Source organism: Oncorhynchus gorbuscha, linkage group LG20 (assembly GCF_021184085.1).
Source record: "Oncorhynchus gorbuscha isolate QuinsamMale2020 ecotype Even-year linkage group LG20, OgorEven_v1.0, whole genome shotgun sequence".
NCBI lineage: Eukaryota > Metazoa > Chordata > Actinopteri > Salmoniformes > Salmonidae > Oncorhynchus > Oncorhynchus gorbuscha.
This window is the reverse complement of record NC_060192.1, coordinates 40,175,715-40,196,787: the sequence shown is the minus strand read 5'-3', so window position 1 is coordinate 40,196,787 and position 21,073 is coordinate 40,175,715. Positions and strand designations below refer to the sequence as shown.

Below are 21,073 nucleotides of genomic sequence, written 5' to 3'. Positions count from 1 at the left end.
GTTGTTGATCATTGCTAGGCAACCATTTTTAGGTCTTGCCATAGATTTTCATGTAGATTTAACTCAGGAACATTCAGTGTCTTCTTGGTAAGCAACTCCAGTGTAGATTTGGCCTTGTGTTTTATGTTATTGTGCTGCTGAAAGGTGAATTCATCTCCCAGTGTCTGGTGGAAAGCAGACTGAACCAGGTTTTCTTCTAGGATTTTGTCTGTGCTTAGCTCCCATCCATTTATTTTTTTTACCCTGAAAAACTCCCCAGTCCTTAGTGATTACAAGAATACCCATAACATGATGCAGCCACTACTATGCTTGAACATATTGAGAGTGGTACTCATCACAGTGCTGTATTGGATTTGCCCCAAACATAACACTTTGTAGTCAGGACAAAACGTGAATTGCTTTGCCAAATGTTTTGCAGTACTACTTTAGTGCCTTGTTACAAACAGGATGCATGTTTTGGAATATTTATTTTCTGTACAGGCTTCCTTCTTTTCACTCAGTCAATTATTTTAATATTGTGTAGAATGTTTTACTCCTGAACTTATTTAGGCCATAACAAAAGGGTTAAATACTTATTGACTCAAGACATTTCAGCTTTTCATTTTTTAATTAATAAATAAACATTTTTGAAAAACATTATTCCACCTTGACATTAGTCCAGTGACCCCACAAGTCTCAAATTTAATCAAATTTAAATTCAGGCTGTAACAGAACAAAATGTGAACAAAGTCAAGGTGAAGTTGCTGTAATCTGCAGTATCAATGTCCTTATCCGAGATCGAGCCATTTAGCCAAGCGAGAACCAAAACATCCGGACTCGTGTCCCATCTTTGACATCAAACTTTTCTACCCTGATATTTAACAGTCCAAACCCTCTATTCCATTTGAAAACAGCGGTGGTGTCCATATTTATGGTATTTAAAATAATAATAGCACAGGACGAGTTTACCACAGTGGGCTTCCCAATTGGGCTAACAGTAACAGAACTAACAGATTACAGATTACATTCACTTTATGGCCACAACATTAATACACACAATACCCCTTGGGAATATGGTTATCTGTAGTAGTACGATGATAAAGCTGTGAAATAGTGGGAATGGGAAGAACAACCTGGGCCAGGGTTGGGCTGTATATGAGTCAATGTTTTACAAGAGCCTCCTTGATGATGGCTGAGAACTCTTGCTCGCACGGGTAAAACTGATACCTCTCCCAGAAGTTGTCAAAATTGTCAATGAACTTCAAATTCATGGATGAACAGTAGAATTTAAGCCAACAGTGTAGTCAAGATGAGATGACTAAAGCGATCCGTGATCTATTGTTGGCAAAGGCCCGGAAATGAGAACCTGTATGCCTGTCTTGTTTAGCCCCCAGGGGAAATTTAGTAACCCATGACCAGACTGAGAGGAGATTGCACTTTGTGCTGAGGTAAAGTACCTTGTTTGGAGGGGCCCGGTGAAGTCGGGCTCAGAGCCGTAAAATGATTTGTTAATAGTGGTCCAAAGTAGTATCCTCAGTAGCAGAGGAGTCCAATCTCACAGAGCATCCTGGATCATCCCATTTTGTCATTTACAAGTGTTGCATCAAAGACACCATGCAGTCTGGAAGTCTCCTTAGCCAGAGTGAAACATTCTTTCAGGACTTTGTTTCTTCTCTAGTAGTTCAATGATCTGGTCTTTTGAGGCAAAAGAGCTGTTTACACTTTTTCACAAAATGTATAAACCAGTCAAGCACTGTAAAATGTATAAAACACCCAAGCACTGTATCGCCACTCCAAACTGTCAGATTCCTACTTCCTGGTTGACGAACAATACATCCTCAAAGTTCATTTCCTGGTTGACGAACAATACATCCTCAAAGTTCATTTCCTGGTTGACGAACAATACATCCTCAAAGTTCATTTCCTGGTTGATGAACAATACATCCTCAAAGTTCATTTCCTGGTTGACGAACAATACATCCTCAAAGTTCATTTCCTGGTTGACGAACAATACATCCTCAAAGTTCATTTCCTGGTTGACGAACAATACATCCTCAAAGTTCATTTCCTGGTTGACGAACAATACATCCTCAAAGTTCATTTCCTGGTTGACGAACAATACATCCTCAAAGTTCATTTCCTGGTTGACGAACAATACATCCTCAATGCTTATTTGCTCTTATGTATATACACAAAAAAAAACAAAAGAGAGAGAAACAAACAACATCCAGTCCAATATATACAAACAAACAGATCTTGGGAGGGGTCCAATAGGAGTCTGTTACAACAAGAGTTTTCCTCAGTTCATTAAAGCATAGGCGGGGATGTCCCTACGCCATAGTCTCTTTCCTCAGGATGCGTTTGGGGTGACAGAGGACGCTGGCCAATCCAGATCGTCCCCGGGGTCGTGACCTTCGCCTGATGGTTTTGTGACAGCGCAGGGAGATGCCCAGCTCCTCCATGACAGAGCTAAAAGAGACACACTGCCCACCAAGAGAATTACATTTAGCCACCGCTAATGTTAATTAGCTCAGTATACCGGCTTTAGCATAGTCTCTAACAGACGCTAGGCTAATGGTAGCACTTAGTCATGACAGTGCATTAAGAGACACACTGCCCACCAAGAGAACTACATTTAGCCACCGCTAATGCTAATTAGGCTACTCAGCATACCAGCTTTAGCATAGAGTCGCTAACAGACGCTATGCTAATGGTAGCGCTGAGACATATTGGGGTGATAAAAGAGACACATCTGAATGAAACACAAGTGCTACGATAGGCAACATCCTCATGTAGTTACAGTGAGTAGCTAGGCTAATTGTACAAGGCTAACCATGGCCCTGGAGTCACTCATAAAGCTCAGGAATTGGGCTACCCTAAGTCCTAGCGTTAGCAATGAGGCTAACAATGAACCCATGGATCTGGGCTAAGGCTAATAAGGCTAACAATAGCTCCGGAGAGCTGTATCAGTGTTACTAATCAAAGCACGACTCCAGGGTTGTAAATTAGGGTTCGAATCAAATTATAATATTGATATTGGCAGTAATTGTGAGTAAAAAAAAAAATTCTATCATATAACTAGTATTTTCCTTACAAAATCCAATTACTTTTTTTCTGGCAATAGGACAGTACCTGCCGAATTAATTATAAAATATTTGTTAATTAGTAAAAAACTGTTAACAAAGAAACGCTGGAGGCTTTGGAAATTAATTGACTCAAATATTACATGACTATGGATGTATCCCAATTAGCACTCTCCTCCGTATATACTACAGTCCACTTCTTTTGACCCAAACCCTATGGGCCCCTAGTCAACAGGAGTTCCCTATGAAGGCAATAGGATGCCAATTGAGACGCAGCATATAAAATCACATTCATTTTGATTGAACTTTTTCTCTGATATGGTGGACAGAAGTTCTCAGTATGATATCTCTCTGCAGTAATGTTCCCTTTAAGCCTCTTGTCGGTATAAACAGGGTTGTCTCACTCTCCATTCCCTCTGTTGCATGAGCCACCCATATTTACTTACCATAATGCTAACGGGGCTGAGGAAGAGGAGGAGGAAGAGAAGGAAAAGGAGGAGGAAGACCCAGCAGGAGATCTATGGGTGGGGAACTCTAGGGGCAGTATTTTCATTTTTGGAAAAAAAACGTTCCCGTTTTAAATGGGATATTTTGTCAGGAAAAGATGCTTGAATATGTATATAATTGACAGCTTTCGATAGAAAACACTCTAACGTTTCCAAAACTGTAAAGATATTGTCTGTGAGTATAACAGAACTGATGTTGCAAGCGAAAGCCTGAGAAAAATCCAATCCGGAAGTGCCCCAGGTTTTGAAAGCGCTGCATTCCAATGACTCCCTATTTGGCTGTGAAAGTACCATCAACGAGCTTACGCTTTCTACGTATTCCCCGAGGTGTCTACAGCTTTGTGACGTAGTTTTTCGCATTTCTGTTGAAGAATAGCCGTATGGGGGAACATTGTGTAAGTGGTCACATGGTGGCTCCGAGAGAGATTCTTGCGTAAAGTACAGAGGTAGCCATTTCTCCAATCGGTACTAGAGAAAAACGAATTGTCCCGACGGATATATTATCGAATAGATATTAGAAAAATACCTTGAGGATGGATTCTAAACCACGTTTGCCATGTTTCTGTCGATATTATGGAGCTAATTTGGAAAACAATTTGGCGTTGTGGTGACCGCAATTTCCGGGCGATTTCTCAACCAAACTTGAAGAACAAACGGAGCTGTTTCGCCTACAAAAATAATATTTTGGGAAAAAATGAACTTTGGCTATCTACCTGGGAGTCTCGTGAGTGAAAACATCCGAAGTTCATCAAAGGTTAACGATTTAATTTGTTTGCTTATCTGAGTTCCGTGACAAGGTTGCCTGCTGCTAGCAAGGCATAATGCTATGCTAGGCTATTATAAACTTACACAAATGCTTGTCTAGCGTTGGCTGTAAAGCATATTTTGAAAAAATGAGATGACAGTGTGATTAACAAAAGGCTAAGCTGCGCCTCAATATATTTCATTTGTGATTTTCATGAATAGGAATATTTTCTAGGGATATTTATGTCCGCTGCGTTATGCTAATTCGTTTCAGGTGATGATTACGCTCCCGGAACCGGGATGGGTAGCATCAAGAGGTTTTAAACTCCATCCAACCAATCAAATGATAGCAAACAGTGTTTAGACTGAACAGGTTATTTATGGGCCTGTACTATATTACATATTATAATATTGTCGTCTGTATGTTGTTTTAATTAATTTGACCTTGCCTAGAGGAGGAATAAGGAGGCAGCCTCGTCATTTTAAACTTGAACTTTAAATCTTTTTTTTCACAACTTTTATGCAATTACATTTGATTTAGCGCCACATACTAAAAAAATAATTTAGAAACTAAGCTTATGTGATTATATTTCAACTGTGTCACACAGTGTAATAATCATACACCCTGGTGTACTTGGCCTGTTCTCAGTGTGTGTGTGTGTGTAGTTGGCCTGTTCTCAGTGTGTGTAGTTAGCCTGTTCTCAGTGTGCGTGTGTGTGTAGTTAGCCTAACCTCCACACACAGCTCAGCTTAACAAGGTTGTCTCGTTGAGATAAAAATCAAGAGAGACCTGGGACCATATGTGACTCTATGTGAGTCTAACATACTGCAAGAGATGGGATTGGATCTCTCCACTATGGCTGAGTGGCTCTGTCCAATGGGGAGTGAAGACCCCTTAGTGTCTGAAAACGGTTCCCTATTCATTTAACAGACTCTCTTATCCAGAGTCACTTACAGTCGTGAGTCATTTAACAGACTCTCTGATCCAGAGTCACTTACAGTAGTGAGTCATTTGACTCTGATCCAGAGTCACTTACAGTTGATTTATTTTCTTGGATACCCACAACTCTGTGTTGTTTTCATCAAACTTTGTTTGGGTTAGATAACATGAATGTAGGCCCTTTGTGACTATGACAGGGATGGATCTGGCTAAGTAGCTCTGTCCTGTGGACAGAAGTGAAATGGGACGTAGGAGGTTTTTGTTGTTGTTGATTTGGATAGTGTTGTTTTCTAAACTATTGCAAATTTTCTTATATAAATTTTTTTTAAAGCCAGTTGACACTAGGTGACCCTAACCCTTTTGTTCACCCATGGTTCTGAACCAACAAAGCTGATGGAGAAAACTATCGGACCAGTACCAGAGTTGGTAATCATGTTGTTGCTAGCTTACCATGTCATTGCTAACTGCTAACTATGCTATTGACAACCAGTGTATTGCTTACGATGTCATTGCTAATGGCTAACTGTGCTATTGATAACCAGGTTATTGCTAACCGCTAACTATGCTATTGACAACCATGTTATTGCTAACCGCTAACTATGCTATTGATAACCAGGCTATTGCTAACTGCTAACTATGCTATTGACAACCATGTTATTGCTAACCGTTAACTATGCTATTGATAACCAGGTTATTGCTAACTGCTAACTATGCTATTGATAACCAGTGTATTGCTTACCATGTCATTGCTAACTGCTAACTATGCTATTGGCAACCATGTTATTGCTAACCGCTGACTACGCTATTGATAACCAGGTTATTGCTAACTGCTAACTATGCTATTGATAACCAGGTTATTGCTTACGATGCTATTGATAACCATGTTATAGCTAACCGCTAACCAGGCTATTGATAACCAGTTTATTGCTAACTGCTAACTATGCTAGTGATAACCAGTTTATTGCTAACTGCTAACTATGCTATTGATAACCAGTTTATTGCTAACTGCTAACTATGCTATTGATAACCAGTTTATTGCTAACTGCTACTTATGCTATTGATAACCAGGTTATTGCTAACCGCTAACTATGCTATTGATAACCAGTTTAGTGCTAACTGCTAACTATGCTATTGATAACCAGTTTATTGCTAACAGCTAACTATGCTATTGATAACCAGGTTATTGCTAACAGCTAACTATGCTATTGATAACCAGGTTATTTCTTATCATGTTATTGCTAACCGTTTTAGAGATCAGTCAAATGTTACTAGCCACAGATACATTGAGTTGAAACAATGTCTAAAGCCCTAAATTGATGTAAATTTGAGTTGATACAATATAGTGGGGAGAACAAGTATTTGATACACTGCCGATTTTGCAGGTTTTCCTACTTACAAAGCATGTAGAGGTCTGTCATTTTTTAAATCATAGGTACACTTCAACTGTGAGAGACGGAATCTAAAACAAAAAGCCAGAAAATCCCATTGTATGATTTTTAAGTAATTAAATAGCATTTTATTTATCAGGAGAATTTACTAATTACTAATTTATAGGTCTAAAGATTGAATGAAAACACCCCTCCCTCCCTCGAATTGATAAGAAACAAAGAATCTGCATGGAAATACACAATAATAATACGGGTTGTTGCTAAGGAACTTACAAAGGGGACTGAGAGAAACCCGACTACAGGACTCTGGGAGAAGCAGTATGAGGTCAGAGGACAGAGACTACCTGAGGTTGAGGTCAGAGGTTACAAGAGGTTGAAGGTTATAGGAAATAGCTGGGGGGGGGGGGGTTGGGAGCGTAAACGGATGAAGTACTCAAACAGGGGAACTAAGAAACCAGGACTTGACCTATAGGTCGTAGGTCACGAACAGACAGACAGTGGGACGGACGTGTGTTACAAACCTAAACTTCTAGCGTGTGTGTGGCGGAGGCTATAGCCTGGGCAGGGCTGGGGGGGTTGGGGAGGCTACTCTATGTCATCATCGTCCCCCAGCAGCCGACCACTCTCCAGGTCAGTGGACAGAGAGGTGGCAGAGGAGGAGGAGGCGCTGTCACGGCGCTGGAACTGGCGGGACTGAACCCCGTAGAAGAAACAAAAGGCCTGATGGGTTATAGGTGGGTTAGGGTTAGGGCAAGCATGATGGGTTATAGGTGGGTTAGGGTTAGGGCAAGCATGATGGGTTATAGGTGGGTTAGGGTTAGGGCAAGCATGATGGGTTATAGGTGGGTTAGGGCAAGCATGATGGGTTATAGGTGGGTTAGGGTTAGGGCAAGCATGATGGGTTATAGGTGGGTTAGGGTTAGGGCAAGCATGATGGGTTATAGGTGGGTTAGGGTTAGGGCAAGCATTATGGGTTATAGGTGGGTTAGGGTTAGGGCAAGCATGATGGGTTATAGGTGGGTTAGGGTTAGGGCAAGCATGATGGGTTATAGGTGGGTTAGGGTTAGGGCAAGCATGATGGGTTATAGGTGGGTTAGGGTTAGGGCAAGCATGATGGGTTATAGGTGGGTTAGGGTTAGGGCAAGCATGATGGGTTATAGGTGGGTTAGGGTTAGGGCAAGCATGATGGGTTATAGGTGGGTTAGGGTTAGGGCAAGCATGATGGGTTATAGGTGGGTTAGGGCAAGCATGATGGGTTATAGGTGGGTTAAGGTTAGGGCAAGCATGATGGGTTATAGGTGGGTTAGGGTTAGGGCAAGCATGATGGGTTATAGGTGGGTTAGGGTTAGGGCAAGCATGATGGGTTATAGGTGGGTTAGGGTTAGGGCAAGCATGATGGGTTATAGGTGGGTTAGGGTTAGGGCAAGCATGATGGGTTATAGGTTGGTTAGGGTTAGGGCAAGCATGATGGGTTTTAGGTGGGTTAGGGCAAGCATGATGGGTTATAGGTGGGTTAGGGTTAGGGCAAGCATGATGGGTTATAGGTGGGTTAGGGCAAGCATGATGGGTTATAGGTGGGTTAGGGCAAGCATGATGGGTTATAGGTGGGTTAGGGTTAGGGCAGGCATGATGGGTTATAGGTGGGTTAGGGTTAGGGCAAGCATGATGGGTTATAGGTGGGTTAGGGTTAGGGCAAGCATGATGGGTTATAGGTGGGTTAGGGTTAGGGCAAGCATGATGGGTTATAGGTGGGTTAGGGCAAGCATGATGGGTTATAGGTGGGTTAGGGCAAGCATGATGGGTTATAGGTGGGTTAGGGTTAGGGCAAGCATGATGGGTTATAGGTGGGTTAGGGTTAGGGCAAGCATGATGGGTTATAGGTGGGTTAGGGTTAGGGAAAGCATGATGGGTTATAGGTGGGTTAGGGTTAGGGCAAGCATGATGGGTTATAGGTGGGTTAGGGTTAGGGCAAGCATGATGGGTTATAGGTGGGTTAGGGCAGGCATGATGGGTTTTAGGTGGGTTAGGGCAGGCATGATGGGTTATAGGTGGGTTAGGGCAGGCATGATGGGTTATAGGTGGGTTAGGGTTAGGGCAAGCATGATGGGTTATAGGTGGGTTAGGGCAGGCATGATGGGTTATAGGTGGGTTAGGGTTAGGGCAAGCATGATGGGTTATAGGTGGGTTAGGGCAAGCATGATGGGTTATAGGTGGGTTAGGGTTAGGGCAAGCATGATGGGTTATAGGTGGGTTAGGGTTAGGGCAAGCATGATGGGTTATAGGTGGGTTAGGGTTAGGGCAAGCATGATGGGTTATAGGTGGGTTAGGGCAAGCATGATGGGTTATAGGTGGGTTAGGGTTAGGGCAGGCATGATGGGTTATAGGTGGGTTAGGGTTAGGGCAAGCATGATGGGTTATAGGTGGGTTAGGGCAAGCATGATGGGTTATAGGTGGGTTAGGGCAAGCATGATGGGTTATAGGTGGGTTAGGGTTAGGGCAAGCATGATGGGTTATAGGTGGGTTAGTGTTAGGGCAAGCATGATGGGTTATAGGTGGGTTAGTGTTAGGGCAAGCATGATGGGTTATAGGTGGGTTAGGGTTAGGGCAAGCATGATGGGTTATAGGTGAGTTAGGGCAAGCATGATGGGTTTTAGGTGGGTTAGGGCAAGCATGATGGGTTATAGGTGGGTTAGGGTTTGGGCAAGCATGATGGGTTATAAGTTGGTTAGGGCAAGCATGATGGGTTATAGGTGGGTTAGGGCAGGCATGATGGGTTTTAGGTGGGTTAGGGCAAGCATGATGGGTTTTAGGTGGGTTTGGGCAAGCATGATGGGTTATAGATGGGTTAGGGCAAGCATGATGGGTTTTAGGTGGGTTAGGGCAAGCATGATTGGTTATAGGTGGGTTAGGGCAAGCATGATGGGTTATAGGTGGGTTAGGGCAAGCATGATTGGTTATAGGTGGGTTAGGGCAAGCATGATGGGTTATAGGTGGGTTAGGGCAAGCATGATTGGTTATAGGTGGGTTAGGGCAAGCATGATGGGTTATAGGTGGGTTAGGGCAGGCATGATGGGTTATAGGTGGGTTAGGGTTAGGTGGGGCGGATGCGGGACAGGCATGATGGGTTATAGGTGGGTTAGGGTTAGGTGGGGAGGATGGGGGACAGGCATGACAGAAATAGAGATGGAAAACAAACAGAAATAACAAAAAGGGGAAATTAGAAAATTAGACATGCACAGTCCCTATGGGACCCTATTCCCTATATCGTGCACTACTTTAGAATAGGGTGCCATAGGGAATAGGGTGCCATATAAGATGAAGTTAGCCAAATTCGTAACTGAAAACAAAGTCTTGATTACTTAATAACTATGTTTGTGTTGATGCTGTAATACCCGTGTCTATCATGGTTGACGTTAAAAGCAACGCTCCTCCTTATATTCAATAATGTTACCTGTTGAGAAAACATACCTGCAACAATAACAGTTGTTCATGTATCTGATATCTATAGAACCCAAAGCACTTCTCCTCCCCTCCACCTCCTCTGCATGCTGCAGTAACACATCCAGTCCAGTTGGAGGCGTTCCTCTCTCCTCCAGATCCATAACTCAGTCAGCAGAGAAATAGTTCCTCTTCACTCACCTCCTCTATGTCAGAGTTCTTCCTGGCCTTGTAGATGAACTCTCCGATGGCTACGAAGACAGACAGGACGAGTCCAGCCGCCAGGACGATAAAGATGCCACCGATGTTCTCCACTCCCAACGCGCTGGCTTCTTTGTTGTCCTCCTCAGGACAACCGTTCCCTCTCCACCACTTCTCCTTCATCATGTGAAGCTTCCCTTCTTCCTGGAGCTGCAGGATGGCGATGGTCACCTTGTCTCTGTAAGGGGAGCCTGGGGTATGACAGGAGAAGAGAGAAGGAAGTTGAAAGGAGGAGATAAGGCCCTCTATTATTCTACACAAGATTGCAGTCTTCAAACACAGACATTTTTCTTCTTCTTCAGTTCTACATATGGAAGAACAAGAAGAAGAAAAAGAACAAGAACAAGAAGAAGAAGTAGAAGAAGAAGTAGAACAAGAAGAAGAAGAAGAAGTAGTAGAAGAAGAAGTAGAACAAGAAGAAAAAGAAGAAGAACAAGAAGAACAAGAACAAGAACAAGAAGTAGAAGAAGAACAAGAAGAAGAAGAACAAGAAGTAGAAGAAGAACAAGAAGAACAAGAAGAAGAAGTAGAAGAAGAAGTAGAACAAGAAGAAGAAGTAGAAGAACAAGAACAAGAACAAGAACAAGAAGAACAAGAACAAGAACAAGAAGAAGTAGAAGAAGAAGTAGAAGAAGAAGAAGTAGAAGAAGTAGAAGAAGTAGAAGAAGAAGTAGAACAAGAAGAAGTAGAAGAAGTAGAAGAAGAAGAAGTAGAAGAAGTAGAAGAAGTAGAACAAGAAGAAGAAGTAGAAGAAGAAGAACAAGAAGAAGAAGTAGAAGAAGTAGAAGAAGAAGTAGAAGAAGAAGTAGAACAAGAACAAGAAGAAGTAGAACAAGAAGAAGAAGTAGAAAAAGAACAAGAAGAACAAGAAGAAGAAGAAAGAAGTAGAACAAGAAGAAGAAGTAGAAGAAATAGAACAAGAAGAAGTAGAAGTAGAAGAAGTAGAAGAAGAAGTAGAACAAGAAGAAGAAGTAGAAGAACAAGAACAAGAAGAAGTAGAAGAAGACTCTTACCTATTGGTGTTCCCACTCCGTAGCCCTTGGAGTCTATGAGTCCTCCTATCTGCGTGAGGTTACAGTTCCTCTGACTGATGTACTCTATGCTGGTGGACTCCATCAACATAGCGTAGTCTGTGGTCAGCACCCTGGTGATCCCCTCTCTGTTGTTTTTCACCAGAGCTGTGTTCTTCCTGCTGCTCATAAACGCCCACATCTTCTCATAGGTGGAGATCTTAGATTTCTAATGGACAACAACAACAAGGCCTCTTCTCATTGGTGGAGATCTTAGATTTCTAAATGGACAACAACAACAAGGCATCTTCTCATTGGTGGAGATCTTAGATTTCTAAATGGACAACAACAACAAGGCCTCTTCTCATTGGTGGAGATCTTAGATTTCTAAATGGACAACAACAAGGCATCTTCTCATTGGTGGAGATCAGATTTCAAATGGACAACTCATCTTCTCATTGGTGGAGATCTTAGATTTCTAAATGGACAACAACAACAAGGCATCTTCTCATTGGTGGAGATCTTAGATTTCTAAATGGACAACAACAACAAGGCCTCTTCTCATTGGTGGAGATCTTAGATTTCTAATGGACAACCACAACAAGGCATCTTCCCATTGGTGGATATCTTAGATGTCTGTTGGACAACAAAAAAGGTATTCTAATACATTGCCGTTCAAAAGTTTGGGGTCACTTAGAAATATCCTTGTTTTGGAAGAAAAACATTTTTTTTGTCCATTAAAATAACATCAAATTGATCAGAAATACAGTGTAGACATTGTTAATAATATAATAATGTTGTAAATGACTATTGTAGCTGGAAACGGCAGATTTTTTAATGGAATATCTACATAGGAGTACAGAGGCCAAGTCCTTCTGTAGCTCAGTTGGTAGAGCATGGCGCTTGTAACGCCAGGGTAGTGGTTCGACAGAGGCCAAATGGCATATATCAGCAACCATTTTAAGCCTATAATCGAACTCACAAATGCTGTTGCACCAGATACTCAACTAGTCTAAATAAGGCCAGTTTTATTGCTTTAATCAGAACATCAGTTTTCAGCTGTGCTAACATGAATGCAAAAGGGTTTTCTAATGATCAATTAGCCTTTTAAAATGATAAACTTAGATTAGCTAGCACAACGTGCCATTGAAACACAGGAGTGATGGTTGCTGATAACGGGCCTCTGTACGCCTATGTAGATATTATTTTATTGATCCGTTATTTTACCAGGTAAGTTAACTGAGAACACGTTCTCATTTACAGCAACGACCAGGGGAATAGTTACAGGGGAGAGGAGGGGGGGGGAGATGAATGAGCCAATTGTAAACTGTAGATACTGCATTATGTAATTATTCCATTAAAAATCTGCCGTTTCCAGCTACAATAGTCATTTACAACATTAACAATGTCTACGCTGTATTTCGGATCAATTTGATGTTATTTTAGTGGGACACATTTTTCTAAAAAACTTTTATTTCAAAAATAAAAACAAGGACATTTCTAAGTGACTTTTAAACGGTAGTGTGAGCGTATACACTGTGTATAAAACAATTATTACTTTCATTACTTTACTTCATAGTGACCTGATAAATAAACACTGTGAAGTTCTTGTGTCAGAACCAGGGTGGCTGAGGTCCTGTTGATTGTGTCTGATAGTAACTCCCTCTCTCTGTGAGTCCCAGTTATTACTATGCATTGTGACCTGATAAATAAACACTGTGAAGTTCTTGTGTCAGAACCAGCCAGGGTGGCTGAGGTCCTGTTGATTGTGTCTGATAGTAACTCCCTCTCTCTGTGAGTCCCAGTTATTACTATGCATTGTGACCTGATAAATAAACACTGTGAAGTTCTTGTGTCAGAACCAGCCAGGGTGGCTGAGGTCCTGTTGATTGTGTCTGATAGTAACTCCCTCTCTCTGTGAGTCCCAGTTATTACTATGCATTGTGACCTGATAAATAAACACTGTGAAGTTCTTGTGTCAGAACCAGCCAGGGTGGCTGAGGTCCTGTTGATTGTGTCTGATAGTAACTCCCTCTCTCTGTGAGTCCCAGATTACTATGCATTGTGACCTGATAAATAAACACTGTGAGTCCCAATTATTACTATGCATTGTGACCTGATAAATAAACACTGTGAAGTTCTTGTGTCAGAACCAGCCAGGGTGGCTGAGGTCCTGTTGATTGTGTCTGATAGTAACTCCCTCTCTCTGTGAGTCCCAATTATTACTATGCATTGTGACCTGATAAATAAACACTGTGAAGTTCTTGTGTCAGAACCAGGGTGGCTGAGGTCACCCTCTGTTTTTCTTCCAAAACAAGGACATTTCTAAGTGACCCCAAACTTTTGAACAATTATTACTATGCATTGTGACCTGATAAATAAACACTGTGAAGTTCTTGTGTCAGAACCAGCCAGGGTGGCTGAGGTCCTGTTGATTGTGTCTGATAGTAACTCCCTCTCTCTGTGAGTCCCAGGGTGGCTGAGGTCCTGTTGATTGTGTCTGTGTATGTCCTTCCCTCTCTCTGTGTGTGTATGTCCTGTGTCTATATCTGTGTGTGTGTGTCCCTCCCAGTGAAAGGAAACAGGACAGCTGTGTGCTAAATCTCCCGCTGTTTCAATTTGTTGTGCCCCTCCACAATCCCTCCCATCCAATCAGACGCTGCAATCTGAGGGATAAAGCCCCACCCGGATCAACCCTGCTGGGCCACACACCGCCACGGGGTGGAGGGTTGGAGGAGCCTCACACGTTATCTAACACTCACACTCACACGCACGCACACACACACGCACACACACACACACACACACACACACACACACACACACACACACACACACACACACACACACACACACACACACACACACACACACACACACACACACACACACACACACACACACACACACACACACACTGTACAGTACAATGACGCACACAATGCTAAGCACAATGTTTTTATGGGTCTTGCTATACAGAGTATACAAAACATTAAGAACAGCTGCTCTTTCCATGACACACACTGACCAGGTGAATCCAGGTGAAAGATATGATCCCTTATTGATGTCACTTGTTAAATCCACTTCATATCAAATCAGTGTAGATGAAGGGGAGGAGACAGACAGGTTAAAGAAGGAGTTTTAATTATTGAGACAATTGAGACATGGATTGTGTATCTGTGTATCTGTGCCATTCAGAGGGTGAACGGTGCCTTTGAGCAGGGTTTGGTAGAAGGTACCAGGCGCACCGGTTTGTGTCAAGAACTGCAACTCCGCTGGGTTTTTTCACACTCAACAGTTTCCTCTGTGAATCGAGACCGGTCCACCACCCCAAGGACATCCAGCCATCTTGACACAACTGTGGGAAGCATTGGAGTCAACATGGGCCAGCATCCCTGTGGAATGCTTTCTGTTGAGAGTCCATGCCCTGATGAATTGAGTCTCTTCTGAAGGCAAAAAGCACCACTCAATATTAGTCAGTGTGTCTGTAATGTTTTGGAGACTCAGTGTATGTTGTTGTTTTTATGTAACAATAAGGAAAGCAACAGGATGGTCCATCACCCAAAGGACATCCAACCAACTTGTCACAACTGTGGGAAGCATTGCAGTCAACATGGGCCAGCATCCCTGTGGAACGCTTTGGACACCTTGTAGAGTCCATGTCCCCGACGAATGGAGGCTGTTCTGAGGGCTAAAGGGGGTGGTGGGGTGGGGTGGGGTGTATGAGGGGTGCTCAATATTAGGATGGTGTTCTTAATGTTTGGTATACTCACTGTATACCGGAATAAGGTTGCTAGATCGAATGTTGCTAGATCGATTCCCCGAGCTGACAAAGGTAAAAAATCTGTCGTTCAGCCCCCTGAACAAGGCAGTTAACCCACTGTTTCCCCTGAACGAGGCAGTTAACCCACTGTTCCCCTGAACGAGACAGTTAACCCACTGTTCCCCTGAACGAGGCAGTTAACCCACTGTTCCCCTGAACGAGGCAGTTAACCCACTGTTCCCCTGAACGAGGCAGTTAACCCACTGTTCCCCTGAATGAGGCAGTTAACCCACTGTTCCCCTGAACGAGGCAGTTAACCCACTGTTCCCCTGAACGAGGCAGTTAACCCACTGTGCCCCTGAACGAGGCAGTTAACCCACTGTTCCCCTGAACGAGGCAGTTAACCCACTGTGCCCCTGAACAAGGCAGTTAACTCACTGTTCCCCTGAACGAGGCAGTTAACCCACTGTTCCCTGGTCGGCCGTCAATGTAGGTAAGAATTTGTTCTTAACTGACTTGCCAAGTTAAATAAAGGTTAAATAAAATACAAATGAAAATAACTATAATGGATGAGGTGTGAAGATAACAGAACATCGAGGAATAGGTCAAAGGTCCCGAAACGGTGAAAAATCAGCTTTTTCATCAAATTGGATGATATTTGCATGAAACCAGTTCACAAAGTAAGGTGACCAAAGTATAAACAATGACGGTACGTATGTTTGATTATAAAGCTACTAGTCCCATCTCCGTGGGTCACAAACACTTAGATTTATTCCAGTACACAGTATCGTATACTTGTACATTCCCTTATGGCTAACCTTCTCAGGTGACTCAGGCTTTACTCATTTTGATGAAGAAGTGTATTCTGTAATTAGCTACAATTAGTTACAAAACAATATAATTTAAATGGCGCATTTCTGCTGTTTGTCTGATAGTAGACAACAGTCCATGATTAGCTCTGTTGACCATGAGAGCATTTGTCAGAGAAAAATAAATGGGTTGAGACTCAGAATGTGACTCATTGTTTACCTTGTTACCTGGCAACCACCACAAGGATAAAAAAAGAAGAAGAAGCTGTCAGTCAAAACGAGTTCATGAATATAAACTCCCCGCCCACTCAGCCTGTTCTCCCCGATAGTTAAAGAGAGATGAGAGGAAATGATGAGCATTTTAATAGCGTACAAATATTACGGGTGATGTTTTGGTCATTCAAACTATATTATAATATATATATATATTTATTTTTTAACTTATTTTTAATTTATTTTTAACTTGGGAAACCTCATCTGTGCGGGACAGATGAGGTATTGAATAAGAGAACACAGTAGGGTTGGGTTGAGGTAGAAACTACAGAGAGATGCAGAGAGAACACAGCAGGGTTGGGTTGAGGTAGAAACTACAGAGAGATGCAGAGAGAACAGCAGGGTTGGGTTGAGGTAGAAACTACAGAGAGATGCAGAGAGAACACAGCAGGGTTGGGTTGAGGTAGAAACTACAGAGAGATGCAGAGGGAACAGCAGGGTTGGGTTGAGGTAGAAACTACAGAGAGATGCAGAGATGTAAACAGCCCATTTGTAAATAGCCCATATGTAAATAGTCCATCTGTAAATAGCCCATCTGTAAATAGTCCATCTGTAAATAGCCCATCTGTAAATAGCCCATCTGTAAACCTCCCATCTGTAAATAGCCCATCTGTACATATCCCATCTGTAAATAGCCCATCTGTAAATAGCCCATCTGTAAATAGCCCACCTGCAAATAGCCCATCTGTAAATCCCATTTGTAAACAGCCCATCTGTAAATAGCCCATCTGTAAATAGCCCACCTGCAAATAGCCCACCTGCAAATAGCCCATCTGTAAATATCCCATCTGTAAATATCCCTTTTGTAAATAGCCCATCTGTAAATATCCCATCTGTAAATATCCCATCTGTACATAGCCCATCTGTAAATAGCCCATCTGTAAATAGCCCATCTGTAAATAGCCCATCTGTAAATTTCCCATCTGTAAATAGCCCATCTGTAAATATCCCATCTGTAAAGAGCCCATCTGTAAAGAGCCCATCTGTAAATAGCCCATCTGTAAATATCCCATCTGTAAATATCCCATCTGTAAATAGTCTGTAAATAGCCCATCTGTAAATTTCCCATCTGTAAATAGCCCATCTGTAAATATCCCATCTGTAAATAGCCCATCTGTAAATAGCCCATCTGTAAATAGCCCATCTGTAAAGAGCCCATCTGTAAACAGCCCATCTGTAAATAGCCCATCTGTAAACAGCCCATCAGTAAATAGCCCATCTGTACATAACCCATCTGTACATAGCCCATCTGTAAATAGCCCATCTGTAAATATCCCATCTGTAAATATCCCTTTTGTAAATAGCCCATCTGTAAATATCCCATCTGTAAATAGCCCATCTGTACATAGCCCATCTGTAAATAGCCCATCTGTAAATACCCCATCTGTAAATAGCCCATCTGTAAATTTCCCATCTGTAAATAGACCATCTGTAAATATCCCATCTGTAAAGATCCCATCTGTAAAGAGCCCATCTGTAAATAGCCCATCTGTAAATATCACATCTGTAAATATCCCATCTGTAAATAGTCTGTAAATAGCCCATCTGTAAATATCCCATCTGTAAATAGCCCATCTGTAAATATCCCATCTGTAAATATCCCATCTGTAAATAGCCCATCTGTAAATAGCCCATCTGTAAATAGCCCATCTGTAAACAGCCCATCTGTAAATAGCCCATCTGTAAACAGCCCATCAGTAAATAGCCCATCTGTACATAACCCATCTGTACATAGCCCATCTGTAAATAGCCCATCTGTAAATATCCCATCTGTAAATAGCCCATCTGCAAATAGCCCATCTGTAAATAGCCCATCTGTAAATAGCCCATCTGTAAATAGCCCACCCAACTACCTCTCTTTCTCACCTTGAAAAAGGTCATGCTGGACCCCTGCCTGAGCCAGCTGTATTTTATACGGGTCTGTTTAGCCATCAGTCTATCGCGTCCATTCTCTCCACACACACACACACACACACACACACACACACACACACACACACACACACACACACACACACACACACACACACACACACACACACACACACACACACACACACACACACACACACACGGCCACACACCACACACACACACACACACGGCACACACACACACACACACACACACACACACACACACACACACACACACACACACACACACACACACACACACACACACACACACACACACACACACACACACACACACACACACACAGACAGCCACACACACACGGCCACACACACACACAGACAGCCACACACACACACACACACACACACACACACACACACACACACACACACACACACACACACACACACACACACACACACACACACACACACACACACACACACACACACACACACACACACACACACACACACACACACACACACACACACACACACGCACACACGCACACACACACACACACACACACACGGCCACACACACACACGGCCACACACACACACGGCCACACACACACAGCCACACACACACACGGCCACACACACACACACACACACACACACACACACACACACACACACACACACACACACACACACACACACACACACACACACACACACACACACACACACACACACACACACACACAGACAGCCACACACACACGGCCACACACACACGCACAGACACAGACAGCCACACACACACAGACACACAGACAGCCACACACACAGACATAGACACACAGACACAGACACAGACAGCCACACACACAGACATAGACACACAGACACAGACACAGACAGCCACACACACAGCCACACAGACACAGACACACAGCCACACAGCCACAGACACAGACACACAGCCACAGACACACAGCCACAGACACACAGCCACAGACACACAGCCACAGACACACAGCCACAGACACACAGCCACAGTCACACAGCCACAGACACACAGCCACAGACACACAGCCACAGACACACACACTCACCTTGAAGAAGGTCATGGTGGACCCGTCCCTGACTGATCCGTACTCTATACGGGTCTGTTTAGCCAGGTCGTCAGCCGAGTCGATGGGGGCGTCCATCCTCTCCACGGTTAGGAAGGCAGCCAGGTTGGCCGTGTAGGAGGAGATGATGATCAGGGTGAAGAACCACCAGATGCCTCCTACTATACGGGTGGAGTAGGCCTTAGGCATCAACTCTGACCCTGGGTAGAGACAGCAGGCGGGGGGAGATGGTTATAGGGACAGAGGGAGGGAAGGAGAGGGAGAGAGAGAGAGCGAGAGGGAGGGAAGGAAGGGAAGGAAGGGTAGGGAGGGAAGGAGAGGGAGGGAAGGGTAGGGAGGGAAGGGAAGGGAGAGAGAGAGAGAGAGAGAGAGAGAGAGAGAGAGAGGGGGAGGGAGGGAAGGGTAGGGAGGGAGGGGAGGGAGGGAGGGAGGGAAGGGTAGGGAGGGAAGGGTAGGGAGGGAGGGAGAGAGAGAGAGAGAGAGAGAGAGAGAGGGAGGGAGGGAGGGAGAGAGAGGGAGGGAGGGAGGGAAGGGTGGGGAGGGAAGGAGAGGGAGGGAGGGAGGGAAGGAGAGGGAGAGAGAGAGAGGGAGGGAGGGAGGGGTAGGGAGGGAGGGAGGGAGAGAGGTAGGGAGGGAAGGAGAGGGAGGGGAAAAGAAGGAGCGAAAACACTCTAAAGTTTCTAAAACTGTTAAAATAATGTCTGAGTATAACAAAACTGATATGGCAGGTGAAAACCCGAGGAGAAACCATCCAAAATGTTCAGCCTACCAGTGTTTCCAATGCCTGTCATGTTTATTATGAGGCAAAATCCTCCCAGATTGCAGTTCCAAGGGCTTCCACTAGATGTCAACAGTCTTTAGAGTTTCAGGCTTGTCTTTGGAAAAATGAGCTAGAATTCGTAGTTTTTCTAAGTGGCTCCCATTTTGGCTGTAGTGTTTTCATGCGCGTGGATGAGAGCTCGTTCTTTGTTGTTTATCTCCGGTAAAGACAATAACGATTCTCCGTCTTAAATTGTATCATTTATTTACGTATTAGGGTACCTGAGGTTTGATTGTAAACATTGTATGACTTGTTTGGAGAAGTTTATTGGTAACGTTTCATTTTAAAGGTATTTTTTATGGTAATGAGCTTGAGGCTGTAGTTGTCATGCAGGTGAAAGAGGACCCAAAAGCGACTTAACAGAAACAGAGTTTATTCAAGTCCAAACAGAAAACGACAAATCCTGAATCCTTAACAGGAAATGTCCAAACAGGGAATAACAGAAATCCTCTAGTCTGTAGAGGGGAATAACAGGAGAAGCGGCCACAGACTGCAGGTCGCTTCGGGTAGGCGCAGGCCGTAGCTGACAGAGACACCTGCTCACACGCAGCATCTGATGAAGGCAAAAACACGACAGGACAGGGCGATACACAATCACAGCACGGTGAATTCTAAACAAGGAACCGACAGGACAGGAACGGAACACAAAGGAAGAAATAGGGACTCTAATCAGGGGAAAGGATCGGGAACAGGTGTGGGAAGACTAAATGATGATTAGGGGAATAGGAACAGCTGGGAGCAGGAACGGAACGACAGAGAGAAGAGAGAGCGAGAGAGTGAGAGAGGGAGGGGGAGAGAGAGGGACAGAAAGAGGGAAAGAACCTAATAAGACCAGCAGAGGGAAACGAATAGAATGGGGAGCACAGGGACAAGACATGATAATAAATGACAAACATGACAGTACCCCCCCACTCACCGAGCGCCTCCTGGCGCACTCGAGGAGGAATCCTGGCGGCAACGGAGGAAATCATCGATGAGTGAACGGTCCAGCACGTCCCGAGACGGAACCCAACTCCTCTCCTCAGGACCGTAACCCTCCCAATCCACTAAGTATT

General features: G+C 43.6%; 1 protein-coding gene across 2 annotated transcripts in view; it reads right to left on the bottom strand.

The window, feature by feature from the left end:
- Positions 1-592: 592 nt before the first annotated feature.
- Positions 593-21,073, bottom strand: part of LOC124007011 (glutamate receptor ionotropic, kainate 1-like) — a 116,181-nt gene continuing 95,700 nt past the window's right edge. The window contains exons 15-19 of one of the 2 annotated variants that reach the window (XM_046317246.1): positions 19,181-19,398; positions 11,353-11,578; positions 10,280-10,530; positions 7,162-7,360; positions 2,325-2,462 (exon numbers count right to left, since the gene is read on the bottom strand). In XM_046317246.1, coding sequence (XP_046173202.1) covers positions 7,226-7,360; positions 10,280-10,530; positions 11,353-11,578; positions 19,181-19,398 — 830 coding nt within the window. In that variant the 3' untranslated portion in view covers positions 2,325-2,462; positions 7,162-7,225. Of the gene's footprint in view, positions 2,463-7,161; positions 7,361-10,279; positions 10,531-11,352; positions 11,579-19,180; positions 19,399-21,073 lie in introns of both variants that reach the window. The other variant, XM_046317245.1, reaches the window with a different exon arrangement.